Source organism: Lodderomyces elongisporus, chromosome 7 (assembly GCF_030384665.1).
Source record: "Lodderomyces elongisporus chromosome 7, complete sequence".
In the NCBI taxonomy this organism is placed as follows: domain Eukaryota; kingdom Fungi; phylum Ascomycota; class Pichiomycetes; order Serinales; family Debaryomycetaceae; genus Lodderomyces; species Lodderomyces elongisporus.
The window spans coordinates 747829-765336 of NC_083679.1; the positions used below are offsets into that span (position 1 = coordinate 747829).

At 36.6% G+C, this 17508-nt stretch overlaps 6 protein-coding genes across 6 annotated transcripts; 3 read left to right on the forward strand and 3 right to left on the reverse strand. All coding sequences in view use genetic code 12, as the record gives it.

Annotated features, from left to right (window-relative positions):
- Positions 1–1533: 1533 nt before the first annotated feature.
- GOS1 (protein transport protein gos1) lies at positions 1534–2241 on the reverse strand (the record flags this gene model as incomplete). The annotated part of the gene is made up of 1 exon (XM_001523608.2): positions 1534–2241. The coding sequence occupies one exon, from the start codon at positions 2239–2241 to the stop codon at positions 1534–1536; it is 708 nt and encodes a 235-aa protein (XP_001523658.2).
- Positions 2242–2660: 419 nt separating this feature from the next.
- Positions 2661–3740, forward strand: PVL30_005212 (uncharacterized protein; the record flags this gene model as incomplete). Its single annotated transcript, XM_001523609.2, has 1 exon — positions 2661–3740. The coding sequence occupies one exon, from the start codon at positions 2661–2663 to the stop codon at positions 3738–3740; it is 1080 nt and encodes a 359-aa protein (XP_001523659.2).
- A 1299-nt stretch (positions 3741–5039) lies between these two features.
- On the reverse strand, positions 5040–5669 carry ISU1 (iron-binding protein; the record flags this gene model as incomplete). The annotated part of the gene is made up of 1 exon (XM_001523610.2): positions 5040–5669. One exon carries the CDS (start codon positions 5667–5669, stop codon positions 5040–5042), a length of 630 nt encoding a protein of 209 aa, XP_001523660.2.
- A 3014-nt stretch (positions 5670–8683) lies between these two features.
- On the forward strand, positions 8684–13330 carry PVL30_005214 (uncharacterized protein; the record flags this gene model as incomplete). The annotated part of the gene is made up of 1 exon (XM_001523612.2): positions 8684–13330. The coding sequence occupies one exon, from the start codon at positions 8684–8686 to the stop codon at positions 13328–13330; it is 4647 nt and encodes a 1548-aa protein (XP_001523662.2).
- A 248-nt stretch (positions 13331–13578) lies between these two features.
- RPL5 (60S ribosomal protein L5) lies at positions 13579–14475 on the reverse strand (the record flags this gene model as incomplete). Its single annotated transcript, XM_001523613.2, has 1 exon — positions 13579–14475. The coding sequence occupies one exon, from the start codon at positions 14473–14475 to the stop codon at positions 13579–13581; it is 897 nt and encodes a 298-aa protein (XP_001523663.2).
- A 1053-nt stretch (positions 14476–15528) lies between these two features.
- PVL30_005216 (uncharacterized protein) lies at positions 15529–17250 on the forward strand (the record flags this gene model as incomplete). Its single annotated transcript, XM_001523614.2, has 1 exon — positions 15529–17250. The coding sequence occupies one exon, from the start codon at positions 15529–15531 to the stop codon at positions 17248–17250; it is 1722 nt and encodes a 573-aa protein (XP_001523664.2).
- Between the last annotated feature and the right edge of the window lie 258 nt (positions 17251–17508).

Consider the following 17508-nt stretch of genomic DNA (forward strand, 5'->3'; position numbering starts at 1 on the left):
TTTGCTTTTTTGCTTTTTTGCTTTTTTGCTTTTCCGTTTTTGTTTTCATTCTTTACGAATATACACACGTCTACTCAAGATTTGTATATTCTTGTTGATTTTTAACTTTCCAAATTGTTTTCAGTATCTGTTCTAACTCCATTATCGTGTTCTAATTTCTTCCCACCCCCTCACCCTACTCACTATCTTGAATTTTCTTTTTCATTTTTCTCAATTATTTTCCCCTTCTTTTTTCAAAATTTAAAAGAAAAGAATGCTGTACTCACATGATTATGCAACACCCTGTTGTCTGTTGTTGGCGCTTCTTAGCACTATCATTCAAAAGTTTGAATTGCTGATGTCTTGCGAATTTGTTTTGATCTGGTGGTAATTTCCAATTATATGGAATCAAATAATCTGGAGTCTCCTCAACAAAGTTTATGATCCTATTAAAAAAAGGGGGAAAAAGAAATGGAGTTAGTAGCTGTTGTCAGTGTTTTGTTTCAATATTTGTTCTTTTTACCTTTGACTCTTTTGTTTTATTTATTTATTTGATGTTTGAATCAGCTCAACATATGCAACCCAGTATTTAAAAAAGGTTAGCTCTAAATACATCAAAATCTTAGTTCTTCAAGAATAGATACGTACAATTCAGATGCTTTTGAAGCGGGAATCCGTTCTCTTTTTAATGTTTCCGTTAATCTGCTATTCAATTCTTGGATCCTTCGCAATTTGATAAGTTGAATCGAATTTTGGATTTGGAGTTTTGTGTTGGTATTGTCTGACATTGGTGTACAAGATTGTATTGATACAGTTTAAGCACTATATTAGTATTTAAGGATTGTATAAATTGTTAAATGTGCTATAATCAAATGCTGGTGTCTCTCTTTGACAAAAGTTGAATTGAGCTTGCTTTTAAAAATGGTCGATTGTAGCTTCACCAATTACCAAAGGTTTTAAGGTTACATCTTGACTCATGGACGGTTGTGGATAGCTGCGTTGTTATATATATATATATGTATATATACATACATATATATTATATTTAAAGAAATGTCGAGGTTCCAAGAATTTACATATACTGGTGTATACATATATATATATATATATATACAATTAAAAATATAAATATTATTTTTGCTTCTGGTCTTTATTTTTTTAAGAAAAGAAAAAATAAATAATTGAATACATGAACAAGTGACATGGAAAGAACAATTCTGAATTATTTTGAAAACTAGACGGTAGGAATAAACTAATTGACTTGGCGATAATATTGAGATTAGGTCAGTAGCCAGTTGCTTCATAATGATCAAAACTTTTTTGAATGCTGTGTATTAAAGATAATATGTAGTGTAATTAACAACCTCATTTACTTGTTTTTTGTTTTTCTTATATTTCGTGTTCTCAGCGAATTAGGTTATCAAATTCATTAGACTCACGAAGTAAGTCTTCTTCTTCTTCTTCTTCTTCTTCTTCTTCTTCTTCCCCCTTTTTATTTCCGTTCATTTTGATCTTCTCTTTCAATCTTTCCTTTTTCTTTATCTCTTTTGTTTCTTATACAAAGAACAAAAGCAAGATACATGCTGCGATAATACTGGCCAAGATCAATGTATCTCTTTTCCTTCTTGTATTAATCTTTGATATCAAGACATTTAAACCGGGGACACTTGACGCGACGCCAAATATTCTCAGTTGAGCATTCGTCAAATACTGTCGTTGGTTCATCAACTCGTCTCTTGTTTGAAGTGCGCCTTGTAACAACCTGTCTGCTAATGTGTTTGCAGAGTCTGCACGCTGTCCTTCTTCCAAAATATACGAGTTTGGATCAATTTCATTGGTGGCTGCTCCGGGATTAGTTCGACGTTTGTGGTTCGATATATCTGATTGCACCGAGAAAAGCAAATTGTTTCGATTTCGCTCTTCCTCGAGTTGTGATTTGATTCGGTGGAATGCACGTGTGTGATCCTGTAAGATTTCACGATGACGGCTGATTTGTTGAAGTTTTGAGGTTGAGAGTTGTTCCCCACCTTCTGGTGCGGACGAGTCACTTATACGGTTTAGTTTCGAGACAATGGCTGAGCGACGAGTGAGTATCTCTGTAATTTGTGTCTCTGTAGAAGTTTCATCTTCTGACGGTTCAAGGGACGATTGTTGTGCAGTGGCTGTGTTTTGAAACTGGGAGTATTTCGAGAGCAATTGCTCCGTTTGCTTTTCTAGATGGAGTGCTTGCGACCTTATTTGGGAAAATGAAGATGAAGACATTGTTGACGGTAATTAAAAGCACGCAGAAAGGTGTGTGTGTGTGTGTGTGTGTGGAGAAATGAGAGCTAAGGAGCAAATGAATACTCAAAGACGTGGTGAATTGATATAAGTAGACAGAATCGACTGGAAATGGTAATTTAAAATGATTGTACTTTATTTCTATCACTATTAATTTTCTTTTTTCTGGCTTCTACTGTGGTGAAGTTTCCATGATTTCACGCACAAGGTTTGTGAATATTTCCGTTGACTCTCCTTGAAAGCTCAAGTTTCTCCGCCTACGAAGTATTAGCACCGCCCAATGCGCATTTCATGATTCTCCATTACTCAGCATACATTCTTTTTTTAATTTGAATGAAGAAAGGTATACGGAAGGTCTAATCAGTACCATTCTGCTTCCAATAGTATTAGCAAAGACCAAAATGGCTAAGGAAGAACTACAAAAGGTTGTGCCCTCGCCAATCTATTCACTAGAAGAACTATCACCAACAACTTCACATACTCTAACACCAGCTACATCTGAAACTCAGCCTTCAAAAACTCAATCACTGTCGCTGTCACTGTCCCAGCAAACATCGCATGACTCGCACAACTCCTTGTTTCTGCCGTCGCATGGCTCGCATGGCTCGCATGGCTCGCATCGCTCGCATATTTCGATATCCAAGTGGGTTATTCCGTCATTGTATCGAATCCAAAAGTATAGTGCATATTCACTTGTGTCATTTGTAGGGATCCATCTTACTTCGGTGGTGATTATACCTATACTTCCGATCCCGCGCGATGTCAAGGACCAAGTATTTAGTCTTGCAAAGGCTGTGTATCAGGATATTCCTGGTTATGAACTGTTGCTCATATATGGTGCTGGTGTGTGTCACATTCTACTGGGAATAATCTTACGAGTAGTCAAGGTTATCCGCAAAAATAGAATTGAGGAAAGGAGACGCAAAGCAGGGTCGCATGTTTCCAAGGTGCATATGATCAATAGTGCCAATTTGGGAAATGGTACTATTGATATTAGAGACAATGACGAAGATATTGGTCTTGGTGGCATAAGTAATTTGTTTGGATTGGGATATAGGAGATCAATTACCCTGACGATGTTTGGCTTGAGTCCTTTGCAATTCACTGGTTGGTTTAGTATACCATTGGTGTTGTTTCACTTGTACAAATTTCGATATGTTCCGTGGCTGGTGGAGGGTGATTCTTCCTTGGTGAACTTGGAGTATATTCCGTATGTGGTGAATTTGAAGCATCCTGTGTTTAACCAGATAGCGTTGTGCTTATTAGTATGGAGTGTAAGCTATCATATGATGTCGGGTATAATGAAGTATCGTGGATGGTTTAGCAAGTATTGGAAAAGGGTTGGGTTAACTGTTATTAATGTTTTGGGGTGGAGCGGATGTCTTGCTGTTTGGTTGTACAAGAGGCAAGAGATTGATGTGAACAATTTGGATTTTGTTGGTAAGGCATTCCACAAGTACGTTAACGCATTTTTGTTGTAAGTTGCATTAAACAGAGGTTTACAATGGTAAGGGGAGAAGGAGGGAGAGTGGGGATGAGAAGGCAGAGACAAAATTGCAACTTGAAAGAGTAGAGTTGAATTTTAGTAGTCAATTGTTAAAGTACCTTTTTCTTCAAGATAATGGCTTATTTATTATTCATCAAATACATTAAATTGTGTATAAGATCCGTGATCTTTGTCTTTTTTATGGTGAGAGAAGGGAAGGGAAGGAATGAGTAGAAATTTGCATCAGGGCGACTTGTTTGCTTTGCTGATGATGGGTTTTAATGCCTGTTTTTTCACTTCTTCTTTTTCTCTTTTTCATTCTTCCTTTGTTGGTCTTTATGTTTTTGCAGCCATTGAAACATTTCAAGTTTGAAAAGAAGAAAAAAGGGGGTTGGTGTGGCAAGAATCAATACTTGTGGTTTTTTTTTAAGAAGATGAGGTTTATCAATGTAGTAATTTTGATAGTAATAATAATAGGAAAAAGTAGAACCAAGAGTAAAATAGAATTGTCATTTTTCGGAACACGATCCGTTTGTATACAATTAGATATGTATGCACTACGGAGATGCATATTGCATATTGCATAAAGTGCGGATTTAAAGTAGAAGCAGATGGGTGAGGGGAGGAAAAACCCCTCATCTCCTAACTCTTTTTGGTTTGTATTTTTTTATTTCTAATTTTTAGTTAATTTTTATTCATTTTAAAAAGAAAAAGACAAGCGATGGTAACATAGACTATTGATGGAATCAACAGAATCGAAGTGAATTGAATTGGGAGAAAGAAAGAAAGAGGGTGGAAATGTTATAAAAAAAACATGCAAATTTGATTAACCAGTTACTTTTCTTCTAAAAAAGGAAAACATGGTTATAGATACGTAGAGTAACAGGGACAAAAAAAGAATTAAGCGTGTATTGCAAAGAAAAGAGGGGGAATAAACAATGAAGGATGAGGGGCGTAAATAGCAAATTTTGAAAAGAAAAAAAACAAACAAACTATAAACTGAAAGGAACCTAACAATGAAATGGGACAATGAGGGAATACTCCAAAAAGCTCCTTGATTGAATTTTTTTTCCTCCTTCTTCTTCTAGCAAGTCGAACCAAAAAGAAAGAAAAAAAGAAAAAGTATATCCCCCCAAACTCAAAGCTGTGGCTGAAGATGGAGGTAAGGGAAAAGTTAGATATTTTTTTGTTCTCTTCTTTTTCCAGTAGTTGTCGACTATAGTTGGTGTCTTTAACAAGTTGACTAATTTCTTTTCAAATAAAAAAAATAATGCACATTATTGTTGTTAAAAGTTTAGGCTGTTGCTGTTGCCACATCGCCTTCGGTGGTGGCGACTGCGGCGTCTGGTCCCAATGTTGGTTTGCTAGTTTTTCTCAATCTCTTGGATCTGTAGTCCTTTACAGCAGACTTGATGGCGTCTTCGGCCAACATTGAGCAGTGTAACTTGACGGGAGGTAAACTCAATTCCTGGGCGATAAATGTGTTTTTGATGGCCAATGCTTCGTCAAGAGTTTTTCCTTTAACCAATTCTGTGGCATATGATGAACTTGCAATTGCCGATCCACAGCCAAAAGTCTTGAATTTGACATCTTCAATCTTGCCTGTTTTTTCGTCAACCTTGATTTGCAAACGCATAACGTCACCACAAGCTGGTGCACCTACAAGGCCGGTACCGACATCGGTGTCATTCTTGTTTAATGTTCCAACGTTACGTGGGTTTTCATAGTGGTCAATCACTTTTTCGTGGTATAATCTCTTCGACTGGAATGATGTAAAGGGGGACAATGGGGTTGATGATTGTGTGTTTTGGCTAGTGAGTTGGTAGAGTGTAGGTACCACTTGTTGTGTGGATGTCCTGAGTATATTTGATGATTGTGACTTGAGCAAGTTTCTGCTGTTTCTCAATACTGTTCTCGATAACATTGCTGTGTGAATAGATTATTTATATGTATGTGTTGTTTGAATAGAAATATAAAAAATATGAAATATAGGTCTATGTTTGAATAAATAGTTGGAAATGGGTTGATAAAGTGTAACTTTGATTCTTTCCTTTATAAATAAAAAGATTAGTTGGTATGTTGGTACGTATATATTTATTTTCTTTTGCTCCTTTCTAAAATGTATAGTGAAAATTCGTTCTCTTTATATTTATATATACACGCACTATTTGAATCGTTGTATATAGTGTATACAAATTCTATATGTATTATGTGATGTGGGTGACGATAAATTGATGACATATTGAAATTCTGCAGTCTAGACTAAAAAAGAAAAGGAAACGGAAAAAAAAGAGTGAAGGTATTAGAAGTATATCTATTTTTGTACCAAGTACACTACCTCTATATATCTCATATACAAATAAAAAATATTGCTTATCTACTTCATCTCTATTTTCTTGCAAATAATACAGACAAGTCAGAGTCACTTAGTGCACATGTACACGACTTTCCCCTATATTATTTAACAATTTTACTCCTTTTTTTTTAATTTTTATTTTTTATTTTTTTTAATTTTTTAATTTTGTTTCGTTTTTACGGAAAGAAGGATCCGGATCCGACAAAAGGAGAGGAGAGAACTGCATATAACTGGTGGAGGTTTAAGAATTGTTGTTTAGTGTCTTTAGTATGTGTGTGTGTGTGTGTGTGCAAAAATACTGCTTACTGTTCTCTGATATAATTGGTTGGTCACACACTTTGTGAATCTTCTACATTTACATTTAGTATTGATATATATATATATGGAGAATTATAGAGAGGAAGAAGAAGAAGGAGAGAGAGAAATAATACGTGGATCCTGAAACAGAGTGGAGAATTGTTTGTTTCAATCAGATAAAGACGTAAGCAAATATATATTATAGTTTAGGAGAAAAAAAGAAGGGAAGATATATATAACAATGTAGTATTATCTCAATGGTGTTTCGAAAGATAAGGACTATTGACTGTGACTCTCTTTGGTGAGAGATAAAAAACATAATATATGTATTCGAATATAGAAATAACAATTACATTTACAAACACACTATGTGTGAGTGTGTTAGAGAGTGTGTGAGAAATACAAAAGTAATTGAGTAATATAAGGAATGCTACCAAGCGACTCGACAGAATGTATAAAAGTGGTAGCGAAAACAACAATGTTTGGTTTGCTTTCCACACACACAAACACACACACTCTCTCTCTCTCTCTCTTTCTCCATTTTTATACAATCTCACAATAAAGTGGTGTCCATAATTAGTAGTATTTGCTATAGACAGAGCTACCATATAAGCACGTGCCCCACTTTTATTTCTAATCTTCTCCTTATTACAATGTGTGTAAGTTTTAACACTGAGTTTTTAGTTTCTTTATTTATTTTTTTTTTATTTTTTTTTCGCTTGCAAATGAAGTAAAACAAAAGCAATCAATACTACAAAATTTCAAGGCGGTAAGGGTGAAGGGTGAGAAAGGCGAAAAGACATCGCGGGCAAATTCCAATTCTGTAAAGTGTTCGTTAGAAAAAAACTAAAGTATACTTATAATGACTTAAAAGACCAATGGGGAGGTGAGAAAAGGCAAGGGGGGGGGGGGGGGGGGGGAAGGTGGAGGAGGTTGTTTGCGTTGATAAGCCTTATCAAAAAAGGAGAAGAAGCAGAACCAAGAACAGCATAGCCCTCTTACACTCTGCTTATGGTTACAAGTTTCTTATCCGTTTATACCTTTCTCTTTTTACATATATATAAAAATATAAAAGGATAAACAACGGGAAATATCAACATACAGTATCTAGCTAACCTTTTGATAAGAGTTTATTGAGGATTAACTTTTATTAGTCTCGTATCCTTGTGCTTTTTTCACAAACTATGTTTATTCTAATCTGTAACAGTAACTGAAGGATGTAGTGGAACTACAAGGATGGAAACCAGAATTACAATATAAAAAAGAACTACACAACACACACAAAGTAGTTGTTTGCTTTGCTAAATGACTTCACATATCCTTCCTCTTTGGAAAATTTCATGTTCTTTTGGCCTGGTAATTTTCTTTCTATTTTTTTTTCTTTACTTATCTACCCCCTCCCCACATTTCAATTTTACCCTTTTTTCCATCACATACTATCCATTGAACAAAACACAGTTCTATACGGAGTTTGCCAATCCCCCCCTCCTTTTTTATTTTGTTTCTTTGTTTCCTTTTTAGTTGGATGTGATTTTTTTTTCTTTCGGTACAGTACAAAGCCACCTCCTCACCACCACTCCTCCTCATCACCCCTCCTTCTCCTTCTCCTCCTTCTCTTCCCCTTGCTATATCAAATAGGAACTAAATCTTTTTTTGGTTTGTTCCAACAAAAAAACTTTTTCTGTATTGTTTTTGTACTTTTTTTTATTTTAATTTTTTTTTAGTCCATATACCCCGTATCACAGATTCGACGAACAATATTTACAGCATTCATTTATCGGACACCAGCTTTGTGTAGACTCTTTACTTCCCCTCCTCGTCTTCTCACTACACTTCTTTTTAAGGTGTGATCATCTGAGCTTCGAGGTTCACAATTCACAGTTCACAGTTCACAGTTCAAGGTTCATACCCTATCCACAAACAATAGCTTAATAATACCCACCACAATCTCTTTGTTTATCATCTTTATCCTTCTTCACCTTTAAAATCCTTCATTCTCTCCTTAGCTACCACCACACCACACTATTACTACTAATCAATTTATATATCCATTATTTCTTTCTTTTTACAACAAAAAAGTATATATATATATATATATATATACTTAAATCAGATACACCACTGCCAGAATCAATACCAAAGAAGAAGCAGAATTAGCAGAATCGAAAGTAAAACATAATATTGGATCACCATCTTCTGCACCTCTCATTGCCATATTAGAACTCATATAGATACTAAAATCATTCTTTGTTTTCTTGGAGACTTAGAACACCCATAGACTAGTCATGGCTTCAAATGGATCTACAGAAGTGGCCTATAGGACAAATTTACCCCAACACCAGAAACACCAGGAACAACCTCTGCACACACAGATACCAGCACCGGCACAAGCACAGACACCAGCACATAAATCATCTTGCAATATAACAATTACAAATCCACACCAACAACCACCGCCCGAGGAATTGGACACTGGTGTCTCCAATGGCGACGTTGATTGGTTGTTTAGAGGCAAGTCCAAGAAATTGGTGAAAAAATTGGCAAGTAACGCCAATAATGACACCAAGGAGACTACAAAACAAGCAGAAGAAACAACACCACCAACAGCAGGAGGAGCAGCAGCAACAACAACAACAACAACAGCAGGAGCAGCAGCAAATGCTGAACATAATGAAAAGCCAACAGAAACACAGAAACAGAAACTGTTGCCAAGTAATGCGTCTACCACCAAACCACCAATTACAGATGCAGAAAAACAAACTTTGTCTCTGGAAAACAACAACTACAACAACAACAACAACAACAACAGCAAGTCAACTAAGTACGGCGAGCAAATACAAAAACCTACTGCGCCCACTGCAACAGCTAACGTATCATCAGCTAATAAACTGGGTCAAGTGACAGGAAATGCTCCACCTCAACCAGAAAAAACTTCAAAATTAGACAGACTTATCGGTCGCTCAAGATCATCGTCAACTTCTGCAGTGCCTTCATCACAAGAGAATAAATCAAAACCCACAATCAATCCACAACAACCTAGCACAAACTCATCCACCAAGAGGAGAAGCAGCAGCAGTTTCAATTTTATGGGCTCAGCTGCAAAAGAACATGTTTACAATGATCACGATGAAGGAAGATTACCCTTGAAATCAACAAATTCGATTTCTTCAACTTCAACTTCAACTTCAAATACTTCATCACCAAGTGTCTCACGCTCCAACAGCGGCAAAAAAGGTTTGTTTAGCTCACTTTCATCAAAGTTCAAACCAACATTGTCCAACAACCTGCAATCACAACAGCAACAGCAACTGCATGAATCACAACAGCAACTGCAACAGCAACAGCAATTGCAACCACCACCACCTCCACCACCACAACAACAACAACATTCATCACATGCGTCCCCAAAACTCAACCCACACTTGATCGGATCTGCCTCGAACCCTAAAAAAGTCGAAGACCTAGTCTCATTGACAAATACCAGTCCCGCAGGATCGGGAATACCAATTAAAAGACGTACATCAAGTAGCTCAAAAGACGCAGGAACAAGACCAGTATTTAAGGACTCATTCTTGGACGAAAGCGCAATATCCACTACCCCACCAAATGATGGCTTGAATAGGTTCTTTAGAAGGCGATCTTCTGCAACTTCAGCATCATCAAAGTCAACAGCGATGGGACACAATGGCAACAACACTACAAATCTCTCTCGCGTGATATTGAACAAGAACAAAACTAGGGTTGCCATCCCAATAAGAGATCTTCAAGATGTCAAGATGCGGAGAGTCACCTTTGCCGTGGACAAACTTGACTATGACCCACAACAACAGATCCCATCGAGAAGACCTAGAAAGGGTAATGTACTAATCCCACAGGACCTTAATGCACCACCGCCACGATTATGTTTGGGCATTGCTGCTGCTGCTGCCACAACAACAACAACAACATCAACAGCCAATGACTCAAGGGACAAACAGCAGCAGCAACAGCAACAGCAACAGCAGTATAGTGAACGAGAAATTGCACTTGCCTTGGAGGCGCAAAAGCGTGCCTTGTTAGAAGCCGAACGACATCAACACGAGGCACACTTGCAAGCCAAAAAAATTGCAAATGAAGTTGCAAGTTTCAAACATTTAAGAAGCGGTAAACTAAAAGATACAGAGCTTGCTAATGTGGCAGAGGCAGCTAATGAAGATGAGTCCAACATGGGAAGAGGATTAAAGGCACAACAAGATGAAGAAGATGCACAAGAAGAAGAACAAGAAGAGATTGAGGTTGATTCCAAAATCTCGAAAAAGTTTGCTACAAAAGCATCGATTGATCAACCATTGCATGTACACGAGCAGCATTTTGATGACGAAGAACATACTTTGAAACATGATGGGTCTGGCGTATCTCTAGAAACCGTATACACCAGATGTTGTCATTTGAGAGAAATATTACCTATTCCAGCAACTTTGAAACAACTCAAGAATAAAAAAGCACCCTTGGAGATTTTGAAAATGCTCAACCCCAAGCCAACATTAATTGACGTTTTATCGTTTGCAGATTTTATTGCTATAACACCAATCAATGCAGTGATTTTCGATAACGTAACAATGACAACAGAAATGCTCAAATGTTTTCTCGTATCCCTTGTTCATAGCAAGACTTTGGAAAAATTGTCATTAAGAAACGTTGCAATAGATTCACAAGGTTGGAAATTGCTTTGTGCATTTCTCGCAGAAAATAAGACACTCAAGAAATTGGACATTTCGCAACAACGAGTTAAATCAGAGACACCACAAGGATCGATTAGGGGCAATTTAAATTGGGATTTGTTCATCTCAGCAATAATGTGCCGTGGTGGCATTGAAGAATTGGTGATTAATGGCTGCAAATTGTCGGACGAAACATTTGAAAAATTAATCACAAAGGCAGTATCTCTTGGCACTAGAAGGCTTGGCGTTGCCTCAATTGCAATGACGTTGACCAAGGCGCAAATTGTGGCAGATTATATCTCAAACCCTAAAGCTGGTTGTGTTGGTATTGATATTGCATGCAATGATTTAAGCGAAGGGCAATTGCAACCATTTATTGATGCATTCAATCATAAAGAAGTCAACCTAATGTTTCTCTCACTTCACTCTACCAATTTGAGTGATGTTAAAGAAGCAAAAAGATTGTTCAAGAGTATTATTAACTTGAAGTTCTTGCGGTTCTTGGACATTAGTTCTATTCCAAAAATTTTTCCCGACATTATCTCATCATTAGCTGAATACATTCCACTATACTCAAGTTTACGAAGGCTTCACATGGACTTGAACGAATTATCACCACAAGCAATAGGTTCAATTGCAATGTTTCTTCATAAGGTGCCTTATTTGGTGCATTTATCACTTTTGGGTAATCGTGATTTAAATCATTCGGCTGCTGCCACTTTATATTCCGCTGTGAAGGAGTCCAAAACGTTGTTTGCACTAGATCTCGACTATGACTTGGTAAGTGACGACTTGTCTCAACGAATTGCATTTTACTTGATGAGGAATATGAATAGTACCATGAGCTCACTGTACCATATTAGTTCTGAAGTCAAGGATGAAGACTTGATGTTTGATGGCTCATTATTGATGGAGACTGCTGAAAAGTTACTTAGTGAAGTCGATCATGAGGGCCACAAGGTCCAACAAGGCGGACAAGAAAAAGAGAATATCAAGATTCAACAAATCATTTCCAATGCCATGCTCGAACGAACAAGAGCAGTTCGTAAAGATATCCACAAGACTATCGATACATTGTTTCAAAAACGTAACCAAGGGCAATTATCATTTGATGGTAAGGAAACATTAATCAGGTTTTGTCTATTAGATTCGTCTTTGGAGAAATTGGTGCTTATGTTTGAAGAAAATGCTCACAAATGGGAAGGCAAGTCTTTTAGTGCTGAACAGACGCCGGAAATACAAATTTCGCAACTGGAAAATGTGGGTCAATTACTGTCACCAATACCACAACCAACTCATCATCAACAACAACCACTACAACAACAACAACAACAGCAGCAGCAACATAATGAACTTCAACACCCATTTCAACATTTACAAGAAGCTCATGAACTGTTGCATCATAATTCAAGCGAGGTTATTTCAGCTGGTCCCATTTTGTCGCCTATGGCGTCGCAAATGCAGTCCAATGCACATTACTTTTCAATTCCAATTGGAGGTGACGATAGTGGCACTGGCTATGACATCGGTAATGTCAGCGGCAACACTAACGGCAATACCAATAACGTAAATTATATGAACAATACGAATAATTTTAACCTCCAGCCCCATCAAGTGGTTGTAGAGTCCAATGTGGACGGAAAGGATGTTGTGGTTGACAGGATCACGGGACGTCCAGTTTTGACCAAGACAATTAGTCAAACTAGTTTACATGCCAGAGAACAGGAAATCGAGGAGGGTGAATTCCACAAGCTCAATTTTTTCATACAACTGAGGAATTCCGAAGCCAATGCAGAGAATGATCTTACACGAGCTTCTGGCACAGAAGACGGTCATGGTGGCGGAACTGGAGATGGGGCAAATGCAAATGCAAGTGCTAGTGCTAGTACTAGTGCTAATGCTCTTGCAGCACATCAAAGTGATTTGAGGCGCGAAATCCCACTTTTGAGTCAATTACCTTCTGGTCCCGAACTACGCGATGCCATCATTAAAGCAAAAGGTATTGATAATGTCAATGAGTTGATCAACAGAATCAACAACAAATCAGGTGTAGAGGGTAACAAACCCATCACCTCAGAGATTAAGGAAAAGCCTAGGCATGCTGAAGACCCTCCATCCGATGAAGCCTATTCGATCGACTCCGGCTCAACTCACAATAATCCAGATCCTGTTGTTGATGAGGTTTATGATAAACTATTGAATGACGCAGAACGAGTGCGTCTGAACAAGTAAAGTAAATAAAAGGAACCCAAAAAAAGAAACAAATTAAAATATAAATAGAGTATAAGTTTGTTTGTTTTTTTTTTTTAAAAAAATGAAACAATAGAGTATAAACAAATATAGAGATACATATACTTGCAAAAAACAATGTACAACTTTAAATATTAAACAGTAAAGGGATATTTATTGAGTAAAAATTAAAAAAAAAAAAAAATTCAAGAAAATTTATTAATAATGATTAGAAACAACCGCTTCTAAATTTAGTTGTTTTCAGCTTGGAAAGCAGCAATCTTCTTAGCAATCTTCTCTTCTCTCTCAGCCTTGGTCAATTTAGTTTGTCTGTATTTCTTTGACTCAGCAGCGTATTGCTCCTTGGTGAACTTCTTTTCAGTTGGCTTGAAAGATGGGTCTTCTCTGATTTTCTCGTGAGCGTTGGCGTAGATTTCTTCAACGTCTTCAGCCTCGATTTCATCTTCAATGTACTTCTTGAACAAGGTTCTGAATTTTTCTTCATCATCGTCCATCAATTCTTCCATGTACTCGGAAACGTGACCACCAAAGATGTATTTTCTCAACAACTCAGCGTCCAATTCCTCAGCTTCGATATCCCAACCTGGGAATCTGTTTGGTGAGTGAGGAACGTACAATCCACCATCGGAAGCACCCTTCAAGACACCAAAGACTCTAGCACCAGTGGTGGTTCTTTGCAAACCAATGTCCAAAAAGACCTTGAATGGTCTTGGAGCATCTTCGACAGCCTCGGTCAATTGGTATTCACCTTCGACTTCTTCGACACCAACGTAGGTCTCGTCCAAACCGAGTTTTTGCAAAGCTCTTCTGGCAACCAAAAGACCAACAGCGTAAGCAGCAGACCAGTTAGTCAAACCGTGCTTGATACCGTATCTTGGCAATTCGTGAGCGTAAGCAGCGGTCAAGACAACATCACCGGTGATTTGGGCACTAATGATTTGAGCAATAATGTCCTTGTTGGTGAATCTAACAACCAATCTGTATTTTGGAGTGTTGTATTTAGCCTTGTGTTGAGTGACCAATCTCTTTCTTTGGTAGTAGTCGGTCTTACCCTCTTGTCTTCTACGGAAAGGGGTTTGGAATCTGGAGTGGTAAGCAGAAGTTTTCAAAGTCTTTTGGAAAGGCATCTTGAGAATGATAGTGTTGGTGATGAAAAGAAAAATAAAGGAAAAGAGGGGAAAAAAAGTAGAAGAGAAAATTTTTCTAATTAGTTTTAGTTTTAGTTTTAGTTTTTTTTTTCTTTCACTAGATGCCTTTTGATTTTTTTCCTTTTTTTTCGTTCTGTTCATCTGTTGGTGGGAGAACATGCACAATTGAAGAAAATGAAAAAAATTTTCAGTCACATGTACACGACCTTTTGTATCAGATAAAATGAAAAGAAAAAGACAAATGGAGAAGAATGTACGTATATGCAGGACATGAGGGCTCGAAGGAATTGTAGTGTGGCTTTCCACTTGTGATTTGAATACCTCTTTAAACAAGTCAATTGATTGTATTTTGTTGGTTGTAGTTAATTGATTTCGGGAAAACACCTAATTTGGAGTTTGGTATCACTGGACAAATATGCTTACACATTGAGAGGAAAAACATCACCAATTCTTTGACATTTGGTCCTCTATCTTTGTCTTTTTTCCTTTTTTTTTCCTTTTCATTTAAATTTTGTTTGCTAACTTCAGCGATGCTTTAGCTTGAAGTATATATTGACCTTGAATCTAGAAAGATTTAATATGTACTTTAGCCACTTCCTTCTTCTCTCATCTTAGTGTTTTTTTTATGTTTTCTTTCTTTCCTAAATTATCTTTCAGAGAGGGTTCAATAGGTATATGTATATAAACGCTACCAAGTTTAAATTTTTTTGTATGCTATTTGGTAACATATGCTTTGGCTGGCTGCAAAAATATCAAACAAAAAAAAAATTGAATTAAAATGATCAAAAAAAGGAGAGATAAAGCAGGCCAAATTCATAACATTATAGTGTGGTTCGTTACTATTTAAGTAGTGAAATACCATCTTTTTTACTAAAAACAAAAATAAGAACATTTTTGAACTTCAATTCTTATCAAAAAAAAATTTAGACTAAAGTGTTTACATTTTTTTTAAAAGTACTCAATTAATTCACAAGCAACAACATTTTCTTTGATTAAAAGATCAACAATTCAATCCGAAACAAAACGTACCAAATGACTACTTTTTTCAACAACAATACCTTTTTAGGTTTGAGCAACAACTCTAACCACTATGAACATATCCAAAAAACCAATTTTGATGATTTTGATGATTCATCTTCATGTACATTGACAATCAACACTGTTGAAGACTTTAGCCAGGTTTTCAGTATTAATCCTGAATACATTAACCACATTGTTTGTCATGAGAACTCAAGAAAATACAAGGCAAATGCCACAGTTGTTCTTACTGTTGACATTACTCAGCCAATTTCTTTTAAAGTGGGTTATAATAATAATTGTTATGAAACCTATAAAAGTTCTGCATTAGGTGCATTACAAATAATTGAAGATGTATCAATTGAGCAACCAAAATTTAACGGCGTGGACTCATCATTCTCAACAAACAACGATAAAGACAATGCTGCTATGAATATGAATAAATTAGAGCTCGAAGAAGAAGAGGACGACTTTGAGGAAGTCGAGGAAGTAAAAGTTGCTGATGAAATGGACAATTCTACAACAAACCCACTCATGATTGACGCTAATAAAGATGTTCACCAGTGTAACCAGATAAAAAAGGTTAAAGTTAACAGCTTTAAAGAAACTAATATTGCTACAGCAAACAGCTTTGAGAAGAGTCTCAATAAACAACACAATTACAATAAATCATCTCAATTTGAAACAAACGACAATTCAACTACTACAACTCCTCCTACTGCTACAACTCCTCCTACTGCTACAACTCCTCCTACTACTACAACTCCTCCTACTGCTACAACTCCTCCTACTGCTACAACTCCTCCTCCTACTACTACAACTCCTCCTACTACTACAACTCCTCCTACTACTACAACTCCTCCTACTACTACAACTCCTCCTACTACTACAACTCCTCCTACTGCTACAACTCCTCCTACTACTACTGCCACTACTGCTACTCCTACCACCACCACCACCACCACTACACTTGCTAATAATAATGATAATGGTCCTATTGCAGCAACAGTTGCAGTAGCTGTAAATACCGAGCACAATGAATCAATCCATAGAAGAACTAGCCCCAAATTCACCTCTATTTTTGACAGTGACTATATTACTACATCACCAACTTTAAAATCAAGTGAACAAAGAGGGAAAAAATCCACCAGCAATTCGCCCAAAAATAGAGTACAATTTGTCGATTTGATTGATACACAACTGAGTAAAGTGGATTCAAATACCCAATTCGAGTATGAACAAGACAAAATATTTGCTGATAATAAGCACCATCCTCAGCCGGAACATAGCCACAAGCACCACTATAATCTGTTCCAAGTTGCAAAAACTAAAGTCAAAGTTAGAGCGTTTTTGCGTAACATAAAAAGCAAATGTCGTACATTTATCCATGATACCGTTCAGTCACGTGCAGACACCGATAAGCAGCTTTTATTCGATACCAAAGGTATGAATAAAGAGATGCAGCACAAATTGTTGAACCCGGGTCCTTCCTACTTGAACTATGAACCCGAAATTGCTGGTGCACAAGATTTTATTGAGCAGCAAGTTTCATTAAATTTTGCCAATAAGGTAAGTTCAGATCTTTGTGGTGCAACTTTGCGTGAAACAAACCCAAAGCATCAGCATATCTCCAATTATGATAAAAGGAATACGCTTTTGGGCTTTGGCTATGGCGATGAGTCGTTTGGTTTTGATAGTTTGACCAAGGCCAATACCCATTTGAACCAATGTGTATAATCAAACAATTTTGCAAAAATATAAAAAAAAAGGAAAAAAAATATAAAAAAACCAAAAAATATAAAAAAAAAGGAAAAAAAATATAAAAAAACCAAAAAATATAAAAAAAAAAGAAAAAAAATTATAAAAACCAAAAAAAAAAAAAATTACTCATTAAATTTAGCCAACATGAGAGTTTGCATTCAGAATGGCTTGATATAATTACAAGTGTATTGCTTTTCACTTATTTGCTTTGCTTCGCTTTGAATAGGATGTATT